Here is a 27245-nt window from a genome sequence, read left to right on the forward strand (position 1 = left end):
AATTAATCAATGGAATTTACTGGGCACGTCTGTGTCCAAAGCACTGTATTAAACATTTTATTATTATTATTATTATTATGGTATTTGCTAAGTGCTTACTATGCGCCAAGCACTATTCTAAGCGCTGGGGAAGATACAAGGTAATCAGGTTGTCCCACGTGGGGCTCACAGTCTTCATCCTCATTTTACAGATGAGGTAACAGGCACAGAGAAGTTTAGTGACTTGCCCAAGGTCACACAGCAGACAAGTGGTAGAGCTGGGATTAGAACCCAGGCCTTTCTGACTCCCCAGCCTGTGTTTTATCCATTAGGCCATGCTGTTTCCCAGTACAGTGCCTGGCATACAGTAAACGCTTAACTAATATCATTTAAAAAAATTGTTTGTGTGTTTGTGTGGATTGTTTTGAAGGTTCAAGTGGGAGAGAATAGATTTATTTATCCTCTGCAGAACATTCGCTAATTCAAGAGTACTTTACCTAGCAAAAGAACTTTCTCCACTGTGCAATCCTTTGCATTTACCTAGAATATTAAATGAAGTTCAGGGTGAAACGAGTTTTTTGAAAAAGTGTGACTGTGTCAGCACTGGCAGCCCTTCCCCAGCACTATGGGTTGGTTCACCTCCAGGTTTGGTGGGGTCCCACACCAGCTGCAAGTGGAGAGGGGATGAAGGGCGGTGTGGGGGGTGTTGGATGAAGGTGAGCCCCTGTCCCTTCCCTACATGTTGAAAAAAATAAAAAAGAATATGCTCCCCCTAAAGCCAATCACTTTTCAGGAGTTTCTGGGCACTCCAAAAGAACATGGATCAAGTCTACGTCTTCAAGAGAGAATTAAGGGATTTACTGTCTCCCCTGGTGAAATTGGAGAGAAGGGGAGGACACTGGCTTCAAATTCCTTGGAGGGCTGGAATCAAGCAGAAAAATGAATATCTTCATCTTACCTAGGCCCAGCTACTTCTCTCTGCCAGTCAGCATTACAAGCCTTTGCGGAGAGACCTCTTTTACGATGATCTGTACTCGCCATTAGAGAACGGTGAACTACAGATTAAATTCCTTAACTATAGGTATTTCTTCATGTTCTCTGCCTCGATGCTGATATTTGACAGACATTCATGGTCTTTTGACTATATACACTCGCAACCATCTGCGAGGGTGGCATCAAGCCTACAGGCAGTTTACTTGGATCTTCACAGTAAGGGCAGGTGCCAGGCAATAAATGAATCAGAATAGGAACAGAGATGGCTTTTACAAATGACTTCTCTTTAAGGAAATCCCACTTGAATGCCAAAAACATACAACTTCTTCAACCCACTGACATACTGGGGACATGCATGAATGGTGAGCTTTAATGGGACATCTTGGCTGACACAGAGACCTCCTCATCACAGTAAACTCTGAGTTATTAGTAGTGAGAGAATGCAGTCAATTAACGATCCCACAACAAACGACAGCAGAAGATGAGCTTAACTACCACCAACGGAGTTCAAGATGCAACCCGGACATGTGTCACGAGAATCGAGGAAACACGGATTACCCTAGCTGTTTATCAAAGTGTGAAAGCACCAGATTGTCTACACCGTGAATCAGGGCATCTGTCTAGCAGCCACAATCATCCTCTAGATAGATGCAAATCATATTGCATAGATAGGACCCTGATCCTTGAAGTACAGCATGATTTCAGTGCAAAAGCAACAATGATACAATACATGGGCATGAGAAATGTAGAAGGAGTTAGAAGAGGAGGTGGGGGACAGGTACACACTCACACACACATTTAGTCGCACTGCACTGCGAGTGAATAATAATGATGGTATTTGTTGAGTTCTTACTATGTGCCAAGCACTGCGGGAACCGGAGCAGCAGTGACAAGAAGGTACTGAGCGGAAAGAGTGGTTGGAGTGGCAACTGCTGTTGGCGAGAATTCCTAGTTCGGGGTGCACAGAAGCCAATGGAGGTGGGAATGTTCAACTAGCAGCCTCTACTGCCCCTCGGCTTGGTTGAATTCCTGGTTTCACCGTGTCCACATTAGGGTTTCTGGCTGGGCAGTGACGGCAGCGATGTTGGCCACAGCTTCAATATGACATATTCATTCAATCGTATTTATTTAGCGCTTACTGTGTGGACAGCACTGTACTAAGCACTTGGGAAGTACAAGTCGGCAGCACATAGAGACGGTCCCTACCCAACAACGGGCTCACAGTCTAGAAGGGCATATGGCATAATATGCCTTTTAATAATAATAATTATGGTATTTGTTACACGCTTACCGCGTGCCAAGCACTGTGCTAAGCACTGGGTGGATACCAGCACCTTTTCTCACCTCATTCCCATCTCTTTTCTCGGTTACTACTCACTGTTCGCAATGAGGCTAACCGGGCTATCCGTCTCTGTGAGGGGGCAATATGTGTGCCTGTGTGCTGCAGGGATTCTGGAGGGGGGTGGGGCGGAGTGGGAGTATGTCGGAGGAAGGATTTAATCAGCCTTAAATTTAAATCAGGATTTAATCTCCCTTCTGTGGGTTTTTGCCCCTCTCATATCTGTAGGAGTTGGGCTGGGGCTGCAGCAGTGGTCTACAGCAGGATGGGATTTGAGAGAGCTAACTTCCCCTTAGTCCTCATAAAGCTTGGACTGAGGACAAAGGGACACATGCTATTTGCCCATCTCCGGAGCCCCCCACACCCTTCTAAACTGTCACAGACAGGGCCTTCATGGAGCTATGATAGCAAAGTGCTCCAAAACAACAGGTTATTAAACATGAAGGTAAGGGCGAAGAGGAAACAAGAAACAAAACTGTATGCTTGTTGGGGGCGGGGAATGTGTCTATCAACTGCTATCTCATTCTACTGTATTTTCCCAAGTGCTTAGTGCAGTGCTCTGTACACAGTACATGCACAATAAATACGATTGATTGGGAGAGCAAAAATTATTAGACTTCAGGAAGCTGCCAAAGCGTCAACTAGGTCAGAGAGAGAAATACAGTGCTATAGTTGGATATTTACTTCAAGTGAAGCCTGAATAATGATTTTCCAAGAAAAATGTTAAAAGCATATTCCAAGATAAGAAATCCAAATCATCAATTATACTGCATGAGGTAGTTAAGAAGAAAATGACACTGCCACCTAACAAATGATGACCTTTTCTGATTCATTTCATAGAGTGCTGACCTTAGAGATTTGGGGGTGAATTACATGAACGTGATCACTGGGCCAGCTAAAATAGGGGCAGGGACAGGAAATTAATAGGCAATCAGCCATGCTGGGTTAGTGATGCTGTTAATGTTATACTTGGTTTTAAAATATTTCAACTATCAAATCTCCATTAAGGCCAGGCATACTGCTTCCTGGGGATAAGAATTAAAATTGTTTATTCACTTCCTTTCATGGAAAATAATTTCATTTCCATCCAGTTTGCCTTGTTTGCTGGGCAAAGGAAAGAAACAAAACAAATACATCTTTTGTCCTGCGACCGATTCAGGATTTAGCAGCTCATCACTTAGCCTGCTCACTGAAAGTAACATTTCTAAACTACTGGGAATTAATGGAATATGAGCAGGAGACGTTTTGAGGAGCAGGTGACTTTCAAATCTAAAAACGATTGTGTTTCTGTCCACTGTAGTCTTTGCAGATGGGGAAAATAGGGGGCAAATTCGTGGGGAAGGAAAAACCATAGGAAACATAATACAGGGAATATGTAGAGCATTAAGAGGGCAAAAGTAACTGATTGAAAGAAAGGAGAAAGGATGGGTTAAATCAATACTCGCTATTACACTAAAGAGGCTGAAGAAAACTATTGCTAGCACATTCTGTATTTTGTTCAGTTACATGACATTTTAGACATGAGGCAGAGGCTACAATAGCAACACATGGATTCAAGAGAGCCCCAAAAGCATCAACCCTTTGGGGGGGGGGGGGGGGGGGGGCAGGTTAATTTCTCCATGTTTGTGGACAACAAAAGGGCAGCATAATGAAGAATGGGAAAAGTGAACCTCCTCAGAACAAGACAGACAGTTTCCCTCAGGATCCCACCACATCATGTCCACGAGTCCCTCAGTGGGGCATGAGGGTACTTCATTATGGTCCATCGGAAGCCAAGAGGTCCCAGCTCAGGGATAAATAAGCTTTTCTTGTGGAAGAAAAAGAGCAGCACAGTCTGGTAAACAGCCTGGTATATATTCAGAGGTTATTACAACAAGGGCAAGTGTTGAGGGAGGTGATAGTACAATCAAATGATGCAGCTGGCAGCTAAGGGATCCTTTCAGTAGACTGCATATCCTCCTCCTGTTGTGTAGATTTTCACTTGTGACAAGATCAGATAAACATGCCACTGTGAATTACCCCAAGAATATGTAAATATGTTCAAATTATATGTTGAACTCTTCATTGCTGCTGGATGATATAAATGGCTTAGGAACACTTCTTCAAAGAGCTTTCTTTTCCCCCCACTGAATGGTGCATTTAACCATTTAAACAACTGGGAAAAGGACCAAGTTTTTGGACGAATATATTACTTAGAATGGAAACAGTGGACAAAAACCACAATTTAAAAAAATAATCTAGAGCTTTATCCATTTTATTAAGAAAGAATCATAGGGGTGATTAACAAATAGAAACGTCATTCTGGCAACTCATTAAGCATTATGTGCCTTCATGCAGACTAACCCATGCACTAAATAAAACCCCAGCTTTCCTATTTCAGCCTGGAAAAAAAAAAGCCGGGAATATAATTAACTAGCAGAACATCTCAATATAGTATATGTGCAGAAATAAGCAACTTCTGTATGATTTACTATTATTGCTACAGTCATCTGCACTTTCTCTCTGCCGAGAGAAAACAAGCAGATAACGAAATAAGAGCATCAGGTAGTGGAATAGAAAATATGAGGCAGCTGGGGAATAAAGGAAGAATAGGACACATTTATGAACTGGGGACAAAAGGAATAGATGGAAAGAATAAAAAAGAAAATAATAAAGAGACCATCATGGAAAAGGAAAAGAAGATGCACTGAAAACATGTGTTCCTTGTTAAAGCTTCCCATTGTGCCGTTGTCTAGGGATAGATGGGTTTTTGGCATTCTTCCAGACTTTTGTTGTGCCCTTGTACAATCCTGGTGGAAGGAAGATAGACAACATAGTTTCTTCTAAGATAATAATCAAGCCTCATGTTGAATACACAGTTCACTCAAATGCCTAAGAAGACTCCTTGCTGAAAATAGCTTGGGTTCTTCCTAAAGACCGGTGACTTTGAGATGATGGAGGCAGAAATAAAGACAGAGACCCACTGTCACACTGTCTTTGGGGAAGAAAAGGACATTGTGTCTCCCTTCATCCCCAGAGTGGTTCCACTGTTCCTCACTTTCCCCCGCTCTATGATTCCACATATACGTTCAAATCCAAGAGCTCCCAAAAGGCTCACAACAGGGCTAATCAAGTTCAAGGGGCATCTTCTGGATTGGGGGATGACAAAACTGGGCCAGGAAGGACTCCGAGGAAGGCAACTTCCTGCAAACAAAGCTTTTTTAGGTATGGTTATCCTGGCCTGTGATTGCAGGGGATGCGTGTGTGTATTTGCGGGGTGGGGTGGGGGAGGTATATCAAGGTCTGGGGGAGGGGGTGGAGAGACCAAAAACCCCCACTAACTGTTTTGTCTTCCTCCCACCTGCTCTACCATCATCAGAGCAAGAGACGAAAAGCAAACTGCACTCACTGCCCTATCAGGTTGCCTCTTGCCTCCACCTGTATCTACCTCTCAGATGAGCAATGAGAGAGAAAAATCATCAGATACACCTAATGACCACCACCACTACTCCCATCTGTCACCTGCTTTCAGTTTCTCCCACCTACTGCAGCCACCACTGCCTTCTTATGTTCTCATCCTGGCTAAAACTGCAGGTAATCACGGTTCATGGAGGTGGTGGGTCCCCCCTGCTTTTCGACCTTGACTCTCAGAATTGTACTCATTCCAGGCGTCCACAAAGACCTGAGAGTTTCCAGTCAAGGCTGAAAAGACCCCAAATAGTAGCCTACTGACCTATTACCTCTTTGAAGCCTGTCTATTCCAAGACCTCAAGCAACTAAAAATTGTTCCCCCTTTTCACCCTCACACTCAAAATAATAATTGACACCTCTGACTAAAATACCAAAAGTAGTTCAGCCTTTGAAAAATTATAGAAAAGTGGTAATAGGTCAGGAACATTATAGTCAAGTTAAAAATAACACGCATGTTCTGGAAACCTAGCCAAAACTAGCTGAATTTTACACTACAACTATGCTGATGGCCTAAATATACCAAGTTATACATGTACTTTTAACAGCAAAACTAAGATTATTAAGCTTTGCAACTTCAGCTACAAACTGTCAGAAATGCTAAACTAGGTGACAGACAAAATAAAAGAAAATATATATATATGTTTCAAGAATTATTATTATTAATAAAATAATAATCATGGTATTTGTTAAGCACTTACTATACCAATCACTGTACACTATGATAGATACATGATACTAGGGTCAGACATGGCACTTTTCCCCCATGAGACTCAGAGCCTAAATAGGAGGGAGAAAGGATACTGAATCCCCATTTCAGATGAAGAAACTGAAGCATGGAGAAGTGAAGTCACTTGACCAAGGTTCCACATCAGGCATGTGGTAGGATTAGAACCCACATCCTAGGACCCCCCAGACCCAGGCTCTTTCCATTAGGCCCCACTGCTTCTCAACTCATCTTTAGCAAATTAAACATCAAACCACAATTAATTAAATTTCTAGAGGTGGTGAAAAACAGCAGCATAACCTACTCTAGTACTAAACTAAAAATTAGAAAAACAAATTTTTAAGATGGTTATTTTGTAAACTAGAAATGGGTTTTCTGTGATCTAAATTTTGGCCATGATTGCTTACATCTGGCTCCTCTTCTCATGTTTTTGTATTGCCAAGTAGAAAAATGGAATCATTTTCTCTACCAGGATCTTGCCAAAAACATGACTTCCTCCAAGGAAAACCTAGAGGAAAAATATATTTTAAATAAATATGAAAAACAGCAAACGATCGCTGTCAAAGCTCTTGACACCTTATGTGGTGTCTACATACATCTAAGTTGGAATTCAAGTGTGTCTGCTCAACAGTTTCCTATCTTTTAGGCCCCTTATGGAATGCCGGTGCTGTGCCATGCCACATCCAGACAACTGTGACTTTTCAAACCAGAAAAACACCCACTTTGGGGCCTTTGTAATCCCTAACAGTTAATCAATCCATCAGTCATATTTATTGAATGCTTACTGTGTGCTGAGCATTGCACTAAGCACTTGGGAGACTACAATATAACAGTTGGTAGATGTTCCCTGCCCACAAGGAGTTTACAGTATGAGGCACTGCTAATATACACAGTATTTTCTATCTATACTAGACCACAGTGCTTTCTTTCAGAAGACTTGGATGTTAGTTTCCTCAATACACTACAAACAGCGTAGCCTCGTGGAAAGTACACGGGCCTGGGAATCAGGGGACTTGGGTTTTAATCCCGGTTCCACCACCTGCTTGCTGTGTGCTGTTGGACAAATCACTTCACTGCTCTGTTAAGCAATCACTGGTACTTTTTTGAGCACTTACCGTACCAAATGCTTGGAGAGTACTATATACAGAGCCTCAGTTTCCTCATCTGTAAAATAGCAATTAATATATGTTTTTACTCAAAGGCTGTGAGCCCCATGTGCAATAGGGACTACACCCGATCTGACTGCACCACAGTGCTGAATACTGGGCTTGGCATTTAGTAATCACTTTAAATATAGCAACTGCCATTACTACTCTTTTTCTGACATGTTGTACACACAAAGGCAAAACTCCTCTTCCCCACCAATTTCACACTTGAAACAAGAGTAGCTGTTTCACTCCTCTCCCCCACATCTCTACCCTGCACATGGCTTCTATGGAGTGGAGTGATGTGGTGGTGAATACCCACACTCCGTCTCCTCCCTGTCAACACCACTGAGGAGAGAAAAAGCCAAGAGCAGACTCCCTGTGGAGTCTATGATCCACTCAAGGGCCTTTCCCAAACTTGGGAGGCAGATGACAGGCCCAGAGTTTTCCCCTGTTGCCCATTCAGCTTCTAAGCAGTCATGGCAAGGACACACATTTCAGAATAGGTCAGGAGACATCAGCTCAAAGCCACAGCCAGACAAGTCCCAAATGGGGAGTGCCAGGAATTTGCTTCTGGGGGCAGATTCACCCTTCCTCTCCATACCACCTTGTAACCTCCCCAGCGCTTACAACAGTGCATTGCACATAATAAGCGCTTAATAAATGCTATCATCATTATTATTACTACCATTCTCACCCCATTCCCACCCCTCACTCGCGTGCCCCCATTTAAGCTTCAGAATTTCATCAAGTAAAAAAGCAGTAAGATAAAAAAAAAAACAAAGCTAATCACAAACCAGAAATTGATTTCTTCACTTTGAGTTTTAGAAGCCTGGTGAAATTCAAAAATAAATGACTCTTACTAGGTAGGAATTCCTCTTACCGGTGAAGTCAATCAGCACAGAGGATTTCTTTGATTGATCATATAACTCATGCTCCAAAATCTGACCAAATGAACATATGGGCTAACTTGGAGCCAGTGATTTAGGCTGCAGCTAAGCCGGGCACCCTGGCTGGTCTGGGAAGTTCAGCTACACAGAAGTACACAGGGCTGCGTAGCTCTACCTTAGTGCAATTATTGCTGCCTAGGCACAGCTGCTTTGCTTCTTCTTCCCCATAGCTCTACCTTAGTGCAATTATTGCTGCCTAGGCACAGCTGCTTCGCTTCTTCTTCCCCGTAGCTCTACCATAGTGCAATTATTGCTGCCTAGGCACAGCTGCTTCGCTTCTTCTTCCCCATGCACCTGATAGGGCTTAACCTGGTGCATAAAGACAGTCAGAGAGAATACTAGACAGGAATTGAGGGTGATTCAGTATTCTCCCCAGCAACTGGACAAGCCCAACAACAATGCTAGCTACCACTTGAGGGTTTCGATCCGTTTTTAGTGTTAAAATGAGAACAGTAACAATTGTATTTGCTGAGCATTTATTATGAGCCAGGCACTGGGGGAGGTGCAAGATAATCAGGTTGGACACCTGACTTCCTTCTCACCTGACAAAAGAAAATGAACAGTAAAATAAAAGCCTCCATCCATTCATTCAATCATATTTATTGAGCACTTACTGTGTGCAGAGCACTGTACTAAGTGCTTGGGAAGTACAAGCCCTGAGACTGAGCCCCCACCTTCCTCTCCCCCTCCTCCCCCTCCTTACCTCCTTCCCCTCCCCACAGCACCTGTATATATGTATATATGTTTATACATATTTATTACTCTATGTATTTATTTTACTTGTACATATTTATTCTATTTATTTTATTTTGTTAATATGTTTTGTTTTGTTGTCTGTATCCCCCTTCTAGACTGTGAACCTGCTGTTGGGTAGGGACCGTCTCTATATGTTGACAACGTGTACTTCCCAGCACTTAGTACAGTGCTCTGCACACAATAAGTGCTCAATAAATATGATAGAATGAATGAATGAATACAAGTCGGCAACATATAGAGTTGGTCCCTACCCAACCACAGGCTTACAGTCTAGAAGGGGAGACAGACAACAAAACTGCACCTGGAAAGGACAGGAGGGGAGATAACATGAGGACTGCCGTCTCTGTGGACACCGACTATTCCCAACTTACGAGAGCTCCTTCAGCTCAGATCCTGTTTTGAACTTCCTATTTCCCCCATTTCTTAATCTGAAAGACTTATTGAAAACTAAGGAGAAGAATCCATCAGTGGTATTTACTGAGCCCTTCCTATGTGTAGAACACTGTACTGAGCACTTGGAAAACTACAATACAACATAGTTGGGAGACACGTTCCCTTACCACAAGGAACTTACTGAAACTACTATAATAGCCGCTGAGCAGCTTCGGTGGATGAAAATGGAAAAAAAAAAAAAGTCATCAAAAGACAGAGAGATATTAAGCAAGGCCTATTAAAGGAAACAACTTGCATCCTAGAAAAACCAAGTGAAAGGATCGAGCACTGAATTCAAAAGATGCCTCTTCCTTATCTTCTCATACTAAATGGGAGAAGTCACATCAGGGCACAAATTAATTTTGTAGGAAAGTTAACTTTAAACCACTGCGTTACACTGAGTGCAGCCAAATCTCAATTACTTCTGGCAATATAGGAGAAAAATAGCTTGGATAATTGAAATCCCAAAGCCTCCTTTTAGTTATTTGTTTCAATCTTCTCCTGCTGCAACTTTTTATTAGAGTTTCAAAGATACCAAAATTCATTTGATTCACCTCCTCTCTCTGTGCCTGATCTTTCTCAAGTGGAGAAACTAACAAACAATTAAATGGACAAGGTCTGGCAATGGGAGAGAGAAAGAAGGCAGAAAGTAAGACAGGAATAATTTTTTAAAAACTGGCTAATCAGCCTCTGGATAACTGAGATGACTGTATTTGTCCAGAGACATTTCAAAGATACAATCATCAAAAATTACAATTTGAAATCTTACTAAATTCACTATTCCCTCCACTATATTGTGCCCTTTCATAATTTGCCTGATTTCTTAAATAATTCCATCTTGAAAAGGAACCTTTTTCCCCATCATTAAAACTCAATAAACAGGTCATGAAAATACCTAACATTATTTTGGAAGCCAATTTTTCCACATTCTTCAGTCAATCATATTTATTGAACACTTATTATTATTACTACTACTAATAATAATATTGATTGAGCACTTACTGCATGCAAAGCACTGTACTAAGCACTTGGGAGACTACAGTATAGCATCACACTCCCTGCCCAAAGTGAGCTCACAGTCTTGAGGGGGAGACAGACATTAATACAGGTAGAAAGACAGACAGATGATAGATAGATTACACGTATATACATATGTGCCATGGAAAAAGGAGAGAGGATGAACTTCCACACTTACTCAGCTACCTCATCTGTAAAATGGGAATTAATACTGTGAGCCCCACGTGGGACAACCTGATCACCCTGTATCCCCCCAGCACTTAGAACAGTGCTTTGCACATAGTAAGTGCTTAATAAATGCCATTATTATTTATTATTATTATTACTCTGTGCAGAGCACTATACTAAGCACTTGGAGGAGTACAATATAACATGAACAGACACATTTCCCTGCCCATAATGAGATTACAATCTAGAGTGGGAGACAGACATTAATATAAATAAATTACAGGTATGTACATAGGTGCTCTAAGGCTGGGGAGTGGGGATGAATAAAGGAAGCAAGTCAGGGCAATGCAGAAGGGAATGGAAGAAGACACCTGTCTACATGCTTTGTTTTGTTGTCTACACTGTGAGCCCATTGCTGGGTAGGGACCGTCTCTATATGTTGCCGACTTGTACTTTCCAAGCGCTTAGTACAGTGCTCTGCACACAGTAAGTGCTCAATAAATGCGACTGAATGAATGAATGAAAGGAGGGCTTAGTTAGTCAGGGAAGGCCTCTTAGAGGAGATGTTCCTTCAATAAGGCTCTGATACCGTTCTAACTGTATATGATACAGTGCTATATCTAGAGAAGCAGCGTGGCTCAGTGGAAAGAGCATGGGCTTTGGAGTCAGAGATCATGGGTTCAAATCCCAGCTCCACCACTTGTCAGCTGGGTGACTTTGAGCAAGTCACTTAACTTCTCTGGGCCTCAATTACCTCATCTGCAAAATGGGGATTAAGACTGTGAGCCCCGCCCCCCTGTGGGACAACCTGATCACCTTGTAACCTCCCCAGCACTTAGAACAGTGCTTTGCACACAGTAAGCGCTTAATAAATGCCATCATTATTATTATTATCTAAAAAGAGATATCCCATCATGAATTAATGAACCAATTTAGCAAGCAGATCATGACTAACAAGGCAGAAGTTAAATTACTGATGTTCAGATTAGTCTTTTTCCTACTACATTCAAAAACAGTTGAGTATACATGACTCTGTCAGGTGCACCTTACCTGAATACTTCTATATTGATTCATATTTCTAATTAATTTTTCTCACTAAAGATCCCAAAACTTCAATTACAAAACTAAAATTTACCTCAAATAAAAGACACTGAAAATTGTGCATTTGAAAGCCCTTGAATAAGCCACAGTCTAGATAGCCTGCTTTTGCAGGCAACCACACATCATGAAGAAAATGCCTCCGAATACTTGACCTTAACTGCTGAGGTGCACCTTTATCTCCATACAGGGCCACCCCAGATCCAATCAAGGCTCCCTGGGATCCATAAGAAAATAAAGAGGGTGACCAAAGAGACCAGGTATGGGCCAAACTGTTTAGGGCCCAAAGTGGCCTGGCCCATGTCTTCTCAGTCCCAGTTTGCTAAGATTGGAAATTTTGAGGCCCAGACTACCCAAACCCTAATTTCAAAACAGAAAATCCAAATGAACCATCATTTTACAGGACTCAGCCAAGGGACTGAGCGCACAGCTCTAAATCTGGCATTGCAAAAGCAACAAAAGAGTAAATATGTATTTAAATGTATTACTTTTGGCCTGACTCTGGCAAAAACCAAAACAAAAGAGAGCACAGATGGTTGTTTAGACTGCTTTCTCGTCCATCTACTTGGGCCTAGTTCACCAGGGGACAAAACCAGTAGAAGGGATGAGTCTGGAGGGACCTAGGTAAAACTACAGGGTTCAGCCCCAGGCCACAGTTACTATAGTTTTGGGTGCCAGGAGACACCTTTCCCCCTCCTCCAATACCCCAACCAACTGGGACTTGGACAGAGCTGTTCTGAGCAGAAGCCCCCGAAGCAGAGATTGGGGAAAGGGCAACAAGGGATGGTTAACTGGGATATTCACCCCTTATCCTTCACTGTAAAACACAGAACATAAGTCACTCTAATTCTATCATTTTACTGTGGCTTTCATGATACTCTTTCAAGCAATGCCTACCCTTTAAGGGTCAGTCTTCAAGGAAACTCATTTCCAGGATTATTTACTAATAACTGTCAACTTTTAGCCCTTCATTCGATTACTAAATAAATACACCAAAAATCTTAAGACTTTGGAAAACAATTTACTTTAAATGGTTGCAGCTAAACTTGAGGTGATTATTACTATTTAAATATGAGTCACTATTCATTACAAAGTAGTATCATTTGTATTTGCATTTCATGAACAGCCAAGTATATCCAAGGAAATGGATGACTACCACAATGACACTGGCAGCATAAATCACAAAATGCAATTAGGAGTTTTCACCCCTAAACCTGATATTTAAAATTATTGTTTCTTAAAAAAAAACCTTATGTAGGAATATATATGTGTGCATATATATATGTATATACGTATATATGTATGAACTTACTCCGACAGGTTGAAAAATAAGTCCGTCCACTTCGTGACTGACTTCTCTAGCAAAACTTCCTTCAAGAAGCTGTAAAACAAATAGTTTTCCTTTAAGAATTCTATTTAGCAATATCACATTTTTATGGCATTTGTTAAGCACTTACTTTGTGCTAGGCATTGGGGTAGATAAAAGGTAATCAGGTCAGACACAGTCCACGTCCCACACAGGGCTCACAGACTTAATCCCCACTTTACAGGGGCGGTAACTGAAGCATAGAAAAGTTAAGTGACTTGCCCAACACCATATGGCAGACAAGTGCTGGAACAGGGATTAGAACCCAGGTCCTTCTGATTCCCAGGTTCATGCTCTAACCACTCAGACACACTTCTTCTCATTATTAAGGGGTAACTGATAAGAAACATAGTGGTAGACTGACCATGTCAAGAAGCACTGTTTCAAACAAGATAGCATTATTTTGACTGTTAACCAAATAAAATTCAGCATCTCCTTATGGCTGCTTTTCTTCCCCACCGAATCTACATTTTTTGTGGAAATAGGTCTCTTTTGGAAACCAGGTACCAGTGAACTAATTGATAGCCGAATGATCTAATAGGATCTAATGCAACTCTAAAGGTGTCCAATTAAAATCGAGGTAGTAGTTAAGGTACTGAACAAATACCATAAAAGAGGTAATGGCATGCTCTAGCCGCATTGTTCATAAGGTATAATAGAACAGAGAGTCAGACTGACAGGAACAAAGAGACCCAGAGCAGAGAATATATTTACACAGACCAATTCTGACCTATCACCCAAACAAAAAGGCACATAAATGGAGAAAGTAGATCACTTATTCAGTGTTGGAGGCTGAATCATTATCTAGACTTTACTGGTCAACAAAGTGGACAGGTATGCTAATTATTATGACATTGATTAAATGGTTTTGGAGCTATTCAAAAGAGAAATGGTGTCCACTGTACTGAAGGAGCTAAAAGACCTTACCCAGTTTTTCTAAGATCCTTGTACTTCTCCCGTGACTAAGACCTAAAACCAGGGGTAAAGCCCTTTCACAGGTGAATGTTTAGCAGATTTAAGCAAAATCCAGGCTCTTGCAGTCTTGTTTAATTTCTGACGCTCTTCAGTGAAAAACACTTAAGCTCAATATGAGAAACTAGGCTGCTTTAACCCACCAAAATATATCTAGTAGAAGTAAACACGGGGAAGGGTGGAGAGCAATAGCTGGGCAGATTGGCAGGAGAAAGGAACTTCAGGGAGGGATAAGGGCATGAGCAACAGTCTGAACTTAGGAGAGGTGAGAATGAGTGTTGAGAGTGAGCAACAGTGAAAAGATGGGCTTGGGAGAAAGGCAGAGCTAGGGAAAAGCAGATGAAGAAGGAACATAAATAAGGATAGATTTGGTGAGTTGGTGGAAAGTTCTGAAACCAATGGTCCGAATTTTTTCCTTACTATGGAGGGGAATGCTTAGCCATCGAGTTTCTGAGGAGGGGAGTTGGGGGTGGCATGAGTGGACCAACATTTTAAGAAGATGATCCGGGTTGTGTGGTTTAGAGTTGAGGAGGGGAAGTTTGGGGATGGAGTGATTAGTGATGAGAAATAAACAAATAAATAAATAACATTAACTGATTAATCGAAGACAGGTGAAGAATTTTGGAAGCAGAAAGGTGACTATTCGAGAGGAAAGGAAGGGGTGTGCCCAAGAAATGCTATTATGGAAAGAAGATGTGAAAATCATCTCTAGTAAAGCAAAATTCATGATATTTTGTTTGTGAGTCATATAATATCAATAACAATTAAGCTCATTAGAGTGCTCACTGATGAGAATTTCTGCTGCATTCAAATGCTTGGATCAAATCAGTGAAAATTCTAACCACAAATGTGGCTGAAAAGACAGATATGAGATCGACAATCATTCCCATAGTTTGTGCAAAAACAAAAATGCTTCCTTGCTGGGCTGCTGCATTTGCCTGTTTCTGAGACAGCCTCTTGGTATCCCAATCTTCTCGTATATCCCTTCTAGACTGTGAGCCCACTGTTGGGTAGGGACCGCTTCTATATGTTGCCAACTTGTACTTCCCAAGTGCTTAGTACAGTGCTCTGCACACAGTAAGCGCTCAATAAATATGATTGATTGATTGATTGATCTCAAGAACAGTAGCCTCTCTTCCAGTGCTGCTTGCCAAGCTCATCTGTAGTCTTCTGTTTTCTTCCAATACATAGCTACAACTCCGTGCACCTTTAAATCTTTAAACTGTTGGTTGTGATCTCTGTTTCCAAATGTTTGACTTCTGTTCACCATAAAGCAGCTGCTATGATTTATTCTTCTTGTATGATCCTTTCAGTGAAGCTGTACTTTAATGAGCATTGTGTCAATGTTGGGGAGATGATGACATTATGGGATGCCATTATAGGCAATCCTATCCAAGTGCTTAGTACGGTGCATTGCCCACAGTAAGTGCTCAATAAATATGACTGAATGAATGACTTAATGAATTTGATTCTAAGGAGGGCGGGCTTGTGTGTGGCCCCGTCAAATTGCTCAAGAAGCTATATCTGGGTTCTGTGGGAGAGCCACATTGCAAAATCACACAGAAGATGGGTACTCACTGCTGATTTAACCTCATAATATGCAAGAAATTATACTTCGACTAATGTACTGCTACACACACACTGACACTTGTAGGCCTGTACTTATAATGTCCTTCATTGGAGAGTTGCTCTTGCTTGAAGGTTTCCATGGACAAATTTAAGATTTCGGCTAGGCCCTGTTTCTGCTTTAAACAGACTGGTGAGCCTGGCATGTGACTGATGTCTTGGACCAGCTGAGAGTTGTCTACATTCACATACTGACCAAGATGATAGCCTTGTATAGCATGAACCACTTGGTTCAGTCTCAGCAAGGATGAGCTTACATATAGACAATGAAGCAGAGTGTGTTGGTCACATGTCGTCAGCCCTATTGCCACAAACGGATAGGCACTTACTGTCAGCAGCAGCATTTTTAAAAATGAAGGATCCTTTTTAATATAGATAGTGAAGTGTATCACATTCATTTTTCTGCAGATTACTTGTGCCAGCTGCTAAAAGTTATGAGAAAGACAATTTGGAGTGTCCTGGGTTGAATATTTCTGAAAGAATTATTTGAAAAACATTGGCGAGATCTCATTAATACTGGAACCAGGGAACATAGAAAGCAGGAGTGACTAATCAAGTTTTAAAAGACAACTGATTTAGTTTACAAAGAAAAAAGATGCTAGACCTCAAATGATTCTGTCAAACTATTGTGACTACCTTCAAATAAGTGGATCTTGATCTGACACTAAGAAGTTTCTGCAGTATCTGAAACAGCAGCACCAGGTCATTTATTAGACAGCATCTATCATTTGGGCAAAAGAAGTCTTCTGCCAAAATGCAAATATACCCTATTAAATTCACCAACCTGGAAGTAATGATTAATCAATCACTCAGCTTCTGCTTAAGTCAAAGGCACCATCGGGTATAGCTTGGCAGAGACCAGATTCAAAATAATGGGCCACAGGATTCATTGGTAAGGGAAAAAGCAAAAACCAATTTGCTTGAGGACTAACAAGATCATCCTCTCGTCAGTCAAACGGGGATGGCAAAAATCAACATAGCTCTCTGAGTTATTGTGAAGAAAAACAGAAATGATTGTAAAGTACTTTCAACAATGACTTGGAGAAATGTAAAATGATAACAGCAGATGGAGTCTTTCATGACCAAAACTGATGATCATGATCCTATTTACTCTCCAAAGTTCCTGAAATGGCTGCACATGCCAACATGTCACCTGTACTGCCTCCCTTCAGAAGGTGACTGCTTGCATCTTTGTTCCTTGGCTTCAGTGAAAGCTCTGACAGGCAAACATACATCCCTTAACTGATAATGTCATGTCAGCAGGTTCTATCAGCTGGAACTATTTCCCAGGCACCAGCCCTAATTGCATCTTCTGAATCATTGATTTAATGGTAAACAGGCTAGAAACTTGAGTCAAGGCTTTTGTTTTGTCTTTTGTTTTAACTGGGGGTGGGAGGGTGCTAGTTTGTTAATCTCTTTAGCTGCATAGGGGAGAGATGAGGTTGAGGATATTCTACTGTTCCCAAAGCTGTTTCATCCCCTTTCCCTCACTCCTCAAGCCCTCAACCCAGTCTTCTTCCTGGCTGACCACCAATCAGCACCTCCTGGGAATGCTAGAAAGGCTGAGTTTCTTGGAAACCGTCATTAGACCCATCTTCAAATACGATGGCCATGAAAATCAATTCAATCTCTACTGCCTCAGGAACTGCTTCTATGAGCGATTACAGGACTGCTGCTAGGCAGTATGCAACCCACAGCCTCCTCTCCACCAGGGTCAGTAGAGCAGGGGGTGGACGACTGTACACCCAGTGTGGGCAGGGATTGTCTCTCTTTATGGCTGAATTGTACTTTCCAAGCGCTTAGTATAGTGCTCTGTACATCGTAAGTGCTCAATAAATATGATTGAATGAATGAGGAGGAGGAGGAGGCCAGCCCCACCCTCCTGCCTGCCACCTTGGCAGAGAAGCCCTACCCTCCTGCAGGAGTAGACATAAACCTCTATCCCAATATTTCAAGTGTTGGCGATGTTGAGGCGGTTTGGACATGGATGTCTTGCCCAAAACACTGGGGAGCCCAAGAATGATTTCCTTCTAGCAGAAATGAATCATTGTTGATTGGAGCATTTCCATTCTGCCCTGAATCTCTCCTCTCCCACTCTGGATTGGGAACTTGGTATGGGCCAAAGATCAGGTGTGAATCAGTGCCCCATTGTGCTCTTCCCAAAGCCTAATACATGACTTTGTGCATTTCAAAGATACCACTAATTAAAGAGTGGACACATAGGGGAATCGGATCAGTATCTCCAATCTGACCAATTTTAACTTGGCTAAAATGGTGGGGGCTCTGACAGGAGAGGCTTCCAGCTTTTGCCACAAGAGCCACAGCATTGTGCGGGATGAATGAGACTGAGGGTGTTTTCCAGTTCGGGAACTCCACTGGTTTTTACTCAGCCTCTCTTCTCTCTCCTTCTTCCCCCTTTTCCCTCTTCAGAACCTCCCACACATGCAGTAGGAAGGGTGGGAGCTCCCTTCCACCCCACACAAAAACATATGTAGCTATGTACTTACAGTACATGAGCCCTTACCCTCTCCCATTCCTCCTCGCTCTCTTTAAACTTTCCCCGCAAGCTTTCTTTCTCCTTCAGGGCTTTTAAAATCGTTTCACCACTTCCTAACAGCTCCCATGCAGCCATGACCTCAGAATTGGCATCATAAGAGAATAATAACAATAATGTTATTTGAGAAGCACTTACTATGTGCCAAGCACTGTTCTAAGCACTGAGGTAATAATAATAATAATAATGGCATTTATTAAGTGCTTACTATGTGCAAAGCACTGTTCTAAGCGCTGGGGAGGTTACAAGGTGTTCAGGTTGACCCAAGGGGCGCTCACAGTCTTAATCCCCATTTTACAGATGAGATAACTGAGGCCCGGAGAAGTTAAGTGACTTGCCCAAAGTCACACAGCTGACAATTGGCGGAGCTGGGATTTGAACCCATGACCTCTGACTCCAAAGCCCATGCTCTTTCCATTGAGCCACGCTGCTTCTCTACAGCAGGTAGATACAAGGTAATCAGGTTGTCCCACGTGGGGCTCACAGTCTTAATCCCCATTTTACAGATGAGGTAACTGAGGCACTGCAATGTTAACTGGCTTGCCCAAGATCACACAGCAGACAAGTGGCAGAGCCGGGACTAGAATCCACGTTCTCTCTGACTCCCAAGCCTGTGCTCTTTCCACTAAGCCACTCTGTTTCTCTACAGCATGGCATAGTGGATAGAGCATGGGCTTGGGCGTCAGAAGGTCATGGGTTCTAATCCTGGCCCCACCACTTGTCTGCTGTGTGACCTTGGGCAAATCACTTCACTTCTCTATGCCTCAGTTACCTCATCTGTAAAATGGGGACTGAGACTGTGAGCTCCGGATGGGACACGGACTGTGTCCAACCAATTTACTTGATCCACCCTAGTGCTGAACACAGTGTCCTGTCACATAATAAGGGCTTAAAAAATACCATGATGATTATTATTATTATTATTATAAAGGAGGCTAGTCCTGTAAAATCGGAACAAATGGGTTGTAGTGCTGAAACAGGGCAAATTTAGAAAAGATGCAAGTACCATTCATTAAAACTACACACAACATGTTGAGGGCTGATAGGCTCATTTTGCTTTATTCTTTAATATTATACTTGTACTTTGCAAGGGTAATTATTGTACAGCCTTTCTGATACAGCCAAATTTTATTTCACAGGGCTCCATCTCATTAATTAGCTGATTAAGAAGACATTTGTTGATCTGAATTTCCCTGTATTAAGTTGACCAGTTATACTGAACACTATAGCAAATATTCTGCACCTACTATTTTCAAATACATAGTAGACCTGTTCTTTGGTAGGGAATGTTTTATTACTATCTGCTAAAGTCAGTGGGCTGTGAGAATTAATCATTCCTCGAGACAAAATATCTCAATAATATGAATAACTATGAGATTTGAGCTTCAGGTGTACACTTCAAACCCTTGAATGGATGATTATGTGATACTGAATTCTGAAGGAAATAGTCAATACTGTATCAAGTGCAAAAGCTCACTGAGCCATTTAAGGCTTCAACACCATTTAATCCTTGAAAATTCAGCTCCTCCCTATCCCAAAACAGGGACGCAAAGTTTGCAAAAGGTTTACAAATAAGAAAAGCCCTAGTAAAGGGGTGCTCCAAATTAGCAAGACCTTCAGCCTGAGTTCTGGAGATGCAAGCAGCCCTCTGAGGCCCTGCATAAGTTTGATTCAGATTCCAGCTTTGAGCCAGACAACGCACATGCAAATCACATTATTTATCCCATGCAGTGCTTGGGGCAGGGGAAAGAGCAAGAAATGGAAAAAAAATCCAGAAGCAGGAGTCAGGGAAAAGACTTGTCCTACTCTAAGGCTCCAGGGAAATTAGAGGAGAGGGGCGGGGGGGAAGAAGGAGTGTAGAAGGGTGAGAAGACAATGGACAAACATGATTAAAAGGACAAAAAATTGTCACCAACGTTTGGGGAATTAGAGAACACTGAATCACCTATATAAACACAGTTACGAAATGTGATGATCATAGCACATGTATTATAAAAGTCTCTAAATAAGTATACTCAACTTAGTTTCTAGAGGGAATACACCACAAGGCAAATATTTTGCTTAAAAATATCAATTGCTCACCGATAAAATATAAAATGGTATTTTAACCAATCTCTTGTTATAAGCAAATAAAATACTATAAGCACTGCGCACAGATAGTGCTCAATACCAGTGATTAAGCAGACACATTTAATTTACAAATGATCACCAAATAACATTTACCATTAAGTATAACAGAAATTGTTTATGCTAGGAAGCAGCATTTAGAATAATGTTAGATAACTATTTGTTGTTTTTCTGTGTTAGAAATGTTCATTTTCAACTGAATTAAGAAATGAATCACACTAAATAAAATCTGGATAGCCAACAGTACCCTAGCAAAAGAATAATGGTGCATAATGGGACTGCCACATCTAATAACTCCTGTAATACACCTAGCAAAAGGAATGAATTACTTTAACATAAAATGAATACGAATGCGTGATGCCATCTACACTACAGAGAGCACAATTTTTTTCAAATTATGCTACATATTTTAGATATGAATAACTACTTTAACAATTTCTTAACAACAAAATAAAACATGGTCGCTATTAATATGAATTATATATAGCATACTGAATAGATGTAGCAATCATCAAGAAAAAAACTAGCAGTCTTATTTTGTGTACTGGACGGGAAAAGAAAATAGCAGGTATCCAGTAAGGAAAACGGCATATGTTGCATGAAGGCTGGCCAGATTACAAATGGTCTTCACAGTAACAAGCAACATGAAATTTCCCAATGATATTTTGGGAAACAGGTACTAGAGATACTATGGTTTCTCGAGAACTCTTCCCTCCTCTGAATTCAGGTCCACAAGCACAGGTTTCATGGTCAGACAACCACTTGTCTGGAGCCTTCCAAATCTGCCCAGAGACATTAGTGAATGTCTGATAACCCCCTATTATCCTTAAAGCAGGAGTGTTCTGCTACAATCGTCAGTAGCTATAATGTCACAGTGACTGACAACAATGAGGAGAAAATCAGATTCTACAAGAATGAAGTCATAGCACAAAACTGATAAACTGATTTTCATGGAAGATTTCAGTACGCATTTGGGTGATGACACTGAAACTTGGAGAAAAATCATTAGTAAATTAAGGAGCAGTGGCTTATTCCAACTCAGTGATGGTGTCGATTCATAATTACTAAGATCAAAGAGGAAGCTTCTTATTGATTATATCACTGTCCAACTGTGGGAGCTGAAGGATGTTCATATTACTACTTCTCTGCGTTTGTGACACCGGGAAGTGGGTTGACTGATATATTCCGAACTTTCACTAGCAAGAGAGTCATTCTATCACAAAGTGACAGTCAAATGACCAAGCTGTTGCACATCACACTCCTGAGAGATGAAGACAAGGGCTCTGAATTCAGTATGCACTCGGATGATATAGCAATGAAGCTAAAGTTATATGTTGAGATAAACGGGATTATGAACAAGATTATGTTGTTCTGGGTAGGGAATGGGTGTATTAACTGTTACACTGTACTCTCCAAAGGGCTTAGTACATGGTAAACGCTCAACAAACATGATTGATCGATGATTTATGAGCAACAGAGTTTAAAGCTCTGCACATAAAGTGTTAACCATGCAATGGGAGGTGAGTACTCAGTGTGGAATTGCTTAAGAGGCAGTAACTGCGGTTAATTTGGGTGAGGAAATGAGAGATTAAATGGGGAGGACCTCCTGGAGGAAATGACCCAATTGGACAAGTGGGACAGCAGTGGCCAGCCACAAGGGCAAAGGGATGGAGTTCCATCAAAAAGGACGGAAGCAAGAGGCAAAAAACAAGGCATGGTGAAAAGGCTGGCTTTAGAGGAACCAAGTGTGCCCAATTGAGATGTACTGGGAGAAGAGTGAAGGTTTTTATTGAGTGCTTACTATGTGCAAAGCACTACCCTTAGCACTTGGGAGAGTACAAAGTAAATTGAGAGTTGAAGCCAATGATCAGGAGTCTGTTTTGAAGCAGAGGAACAGGCAAGCAATGGAGTTGCTCTGGGTTTTTTTTAGCTATCTGATATACATATATAGATGAAGGAGATGACTATTTACCAGATATCCATAACAAAGAGCTATTGCCAGCTATTCTTCTAATAACCTAAACTTAAAGTATACTGGAGTATAAGCTAAGGAAGAGATCAGAAAATACCACTAAATCACTGATACGTATAAATGGGCCTTACGTCAATCGGTGTGGGTTCTTGGCAAGACAGCATCCTCCCCGCACTACCTCCTTCCCCTCCCCACAACACCTGAATATATGTTTGTACAGATTTATTACTCTATTTATTTTACTTGTACATATTTACTACTCTATTTATTTTGTTAATGATGTGCATTTTGCTTTGTCTTTTTGTTCTGACGACTTGACACCCGTCCACATGTTTTGTTTTGTTGTCTGTCTCCCCTTTCTAGACTGTGAGCGCGTTGTTGTGTAGGGACCATCTCACTATGTTGCCAACTTGTACTTCCCAAGCGCTTAGTACAGTGCTCTGCACACAGTAAGCACTCAATAAATATGATTGAATGAATGAATGAAGATCTCAAGGAACTAAAATAAATTGATCCAGAATATAAATTCGGTGCATTTCCTGCAAACCTAAAACCCTCCAGGCACAGCACAGCAAGGAGACATTCAGCAGCAGCTTGCATCACTTCAGGCCTATAAGCACATTACCAGTAAATGAAGCTTCAAATTTTATTCCTTTTCAAAGAATAAAATCTTTTTTAAATGGGCAAAAACAGTTGTTTCTTTTTTCAAAGAAAACAGGGTTTTTTCTTCCATTTGGCTGCTAGCTGAATGTGCTTCATTTCAGTTCCCTGTTTACTAGGAACAATAAAAGGTGTGAAAAAGAGGGAGTTCCCGCCTCTTTTCTTGGGGAAGAGCAGCTTATTTGCCTGGCAAGAAGAAACATAGCTTTACTTGAAGACATTTTGGATGTGACTAACCCAAAGCAAGAAGGGAAATTATATTGAATCATGGATATGGCATTCATAAGATAAATTGGTACCAACAGCAATCAGAAAGATTATTAAACCTTTACCTGCTCACGTTACAAGGAATGTGAAAATCCTTCAATGAGTTTGGCCACTTTAGTGAAATACGATGGAAAGCTTCCAAAGACAAATTGCTTCTAAAAACATGCTATGGATTAAGTTCTGGGACAAGTCTGAGGTATGAAAATAACAGTTTTCACTTCATTATTAAGACAAGTAATGTGCACCTTACTGTCCCACTTTTCAAAAACAACTCCAATTAATTTACCACACCCCTACCCTGTGACATCATTTCTATTTGCTGTGGGTGCAGAATGAAGCATGTTTTGCTTCTGGTAAAACAAATTTGTATGGATTTTGGAGCTCAATTGTACTGAAGTTCCAGGGAACCACAGTTGAGTTTTCATCATGGAGAATGAAGTATTAAAGTAGTTATTTTTTAACTCAAACCTGAATAGTAGTGATGAGATAAATGAGGAAATAAATATGTTTTCATTGGAAACCAAACATAAGAAAGGGCTGAGATGCAAATGACTTTTTCACTTAAATGTTTTTTGTTGTTATTGGTGTAGTATCTACAGCCTCAAGGAATTCAAAGAAAACTTTTGGAGAAAGACCACAAACTGAATTTCTATCACAGCTTAAGTTCACCTTTGATACCACTTAGATGAGGGAGGGCTGCCTGGGTGGAAGCTTGCTTTGGGGAGAATGGAAAATTGTCATCCACCATCCTGGAAGGCCCCGGGCTCCTGGCACACCAATCCTAAAGCTTTTTACAGCAGCTTTGATTCTTTAGGCAACTTGGATGAGACACTTAACTGTTCAGCTGACTAGACCTATGCTCGCTTCCGAAGACAAGGCATTTCAAAAGTTTTGACCCACTATATTAGGAAAAATTACTTAGGGTATGACAGATATGCTTCAGCCTAGATGGTCTGCATTTGGGGAGTCATGGTAGTGAAAAGAGAATACACTCTAGCCACGGTATTAATTGGATGTAGGGCTGTTGTTTTTTTCCTGTAGCCAATTCAACTGTCTTTTAAAGTACTAAACTCCAAAGACTCAATAAGAGAACAAGGCTTTGGGGGCCACTTGATACCTACTTAAGCAAGCTGTGCCTCAAAATACACCTGGTTAGAGTTTCTCTCTACTTGTTCATTCTTCAAACAAATTCACAAAGGAGACTGCTTGACTATTGCTTGACTCTTTGAAGGTACAAACTTGAAGGACCGAAAGATATGTGATCACTGTTTGGTGATTACGATTTTGAAAGATCTGTGCATGAATCAGTCACGCATCTCCCTGCAAAAAACATTCAGGTCTGATTATATAGGTCCTACCACAAATAACTTTTCCTATAGATACACTCTGCACGCCAAGCGGATATTTTCTAAGATAAAAGTGAATTAATAATTATTCTTAAATTTTCAAAAATAATCCTGTGCCGAGTAAATCACAAAGGACATTTTGGCACAAAACATGAAAACACCCAATTACTGCAGGAGATTTGTCCTGAATAAAAACGAAAGTAGCTAGAGCCATGGCAGCGATGTGCTACTGATGCCCACTAATATGATCAGGAAACTAATTACTATCCATGAATCATTTGTAGAATTCAAAACTTGATTAATGTCAGGTCGAGTTGAACATGTGATGGGTTATTAGTAATGCTGCACTACCCCACCACTTGGCGATTGATTAGCAAGGACCATCTGTTACACGTGAGAATAGCCAACAGTCCAAACAAAACCTCTGCTGAATTGACTGGATGTTTAAATTAGTTTGAAAAGTCCACCAGTCACTTACTCCACCAATATATAGGAAGTGAGAGTGAGCTTTAATCCAGAAACTACTTTTATAATAATAATAATTAATAATTATGGCATTTGTAAAGCGCTTACCGTGTTTCAAGAACCGTTCTAAGTGCTGGGGTAGATACAAGGTAATCAGGTTGTCCCACATGAGGCTCACAGTCTTAATCCCCATTTTACAGATGAGGGAACTGAAGGCCAGAAGTAAAGTGACTTGTCCATGGTCACAGAGCCGGGATTAGAACCCACATCCTCTGATTCCCAGGCTCGTGCCCTTTCCACTAAGCCATGCTGCTTCTCTTTTATACAGGAAGCCCCTTAATAAAACGAATGTCAAAACCCAACTTTAATCTTCCTGCCCACCACATCTAAGAGAACACGTTTATTGATTAAAATTCAAATGTACTGATACCTGTACAGTTATAATAGTCTTCCTACAATGCATGTTCTCACTGTGTATTCTGGATGGAATAAGACAAAAGAATCAGATTATACACACTGGTCTAGATAGAATGTCAAGTGGCATCAGAAGAGCTGGCCACATGCATTTTGCAACATTGGTTGGTGAATGGACACATTTTCCCTAACGTGCAGTTCTTCAGGAACACAACCCTTACATTACCAAATAACTGTCTCTAATATAAAGGTTCCAAGCTATTATGAGCAGTAGTAAAGTACTTATTGAGTGTCCATTGGGTGCGATATACTAAAACCTTGAATGGACAAAACAAAGAATGGCATGTTCCCTGCCCAAGAGGAACTTACATTCTAACAGGAGAGCTATTAGAAGCAGGAAATGTAGTTGGCTAAAAGTATGACTTAAGAAATTATTTTTCAAAATAACATGACACAAGCTGTAACTTGTATGAGATAACAGAAGTCAGTGATTAACAGGCAGGTACTGGAAGCATTGCAAACTGACCTCCTGAGAAAAGAAAAACACCAGGACTTTTGAAAAAGCCAAAACACCCACTGGGGGTTTTAAAAAAAAACCATACACATACAAAATTTGTAATGGTCATTTTCCCATCCGTAATCCATTTGCATGTTACTTTCCTCACGGCCTTCTCAGCCCCTGCCTTTTCATATTATCAATAACCTCTTTCCTTGAGCTGTTTACTTCTTCTGAGGGAATTACCCTGGTTAATTTGGTAGTGGGCAAATAAGCTTTTTCATCCTATACTAATCGCTTGTGTGTCTGTTGAGGATAGGCTTCTGAGAAGGAGAGAAACGTGCTCTCAGAGAAGCAGGGTTTGGATGAGAGTAGAAGGCTGCAAATATTGGAGGCAACCTGACGTACTCTGTAGGCCCCCATCTCTACAGTATTTCACTCAAAGCGGGAGGATCTTTGGTCTATTTCCAGGCTCTCCTCTTCCCGCCCCCGAAATTTCCCCAGTGGATGGTGACAACTGGCTGGCTCTTGGAGGTAAAACCTCCATCTAAGGAGGTGTGTGGGCAAGGATCAGATTCACCATATTTCATTACCAGCATGAGATAAACAGTGGCCAGAATAAGCAACAGTAAAGGTAGGGTGGAAAAAGAGCTACTCCCTAGGTTTCTTCTTTTTTATTTTGAATTAACCAGAGATTTGCTTTCTACAAGGCTGAATATTTTCTAGTGCCTTAATACTAAGATCAGGGTTATGCCACCTACCATATGCTGCTAATATAGCTTTGGAATGAGAAATTATGCACAGACACACAATTAACATGCTTGTGAGAAACTTGGCATATGCTTTATTTTCAGAAATGTGAAAAACTAACATTCACCTGATATTTCCTCCCAACCTATTCCTGATTTACCGACTCAAAATATCAAAAT

At 41.1% G+C, this 27245-nt stretch overlaps 1 protein-coding gene across 2 annotated transcripts in view; it reads right to left on the reverse strand.

The window, feature by feature from the left end:
• Positions 1–27245, reverse strand: part of RNGTT (RNA guanylyltransferase and 5'-phosphatase) — a 249998-nt gene that overhangs the window by 114504 nt on the left and 108249 nt on the right. Inside the window, exon 12 of one of the 2 annotated variants that reach the window (XM_038761117.1) lies at positions 13364–13432. The exons of the other annotated variant lie outside the window; for it this stretch is intronic. Within the exon in view, the coding sequence (XP_038617045.1) occupies positions 13364–13432 (69 nt within the window). The remainder of the gene's footprint in view (positions 1–13363; positions 13433–27245) is intronic. 2 annotated transcript variants of the gene reach the window in all.

Source organism: Tachyglossus aculeatus, chromosome 19 (assembly GCF_015852505.1).
Source record: "Tachyglossus aculeatus isolate mTacAcu1 chromosome 19, mTacAcu1.pri, whole genome shotgun sequence".
Lineage (NCBI taxonomy): Eukaryota > Metazoa > Chordata > Mammalia > Monotremata > Tachyglossidae > Tachyglossus > Tachyglossus aculeatus.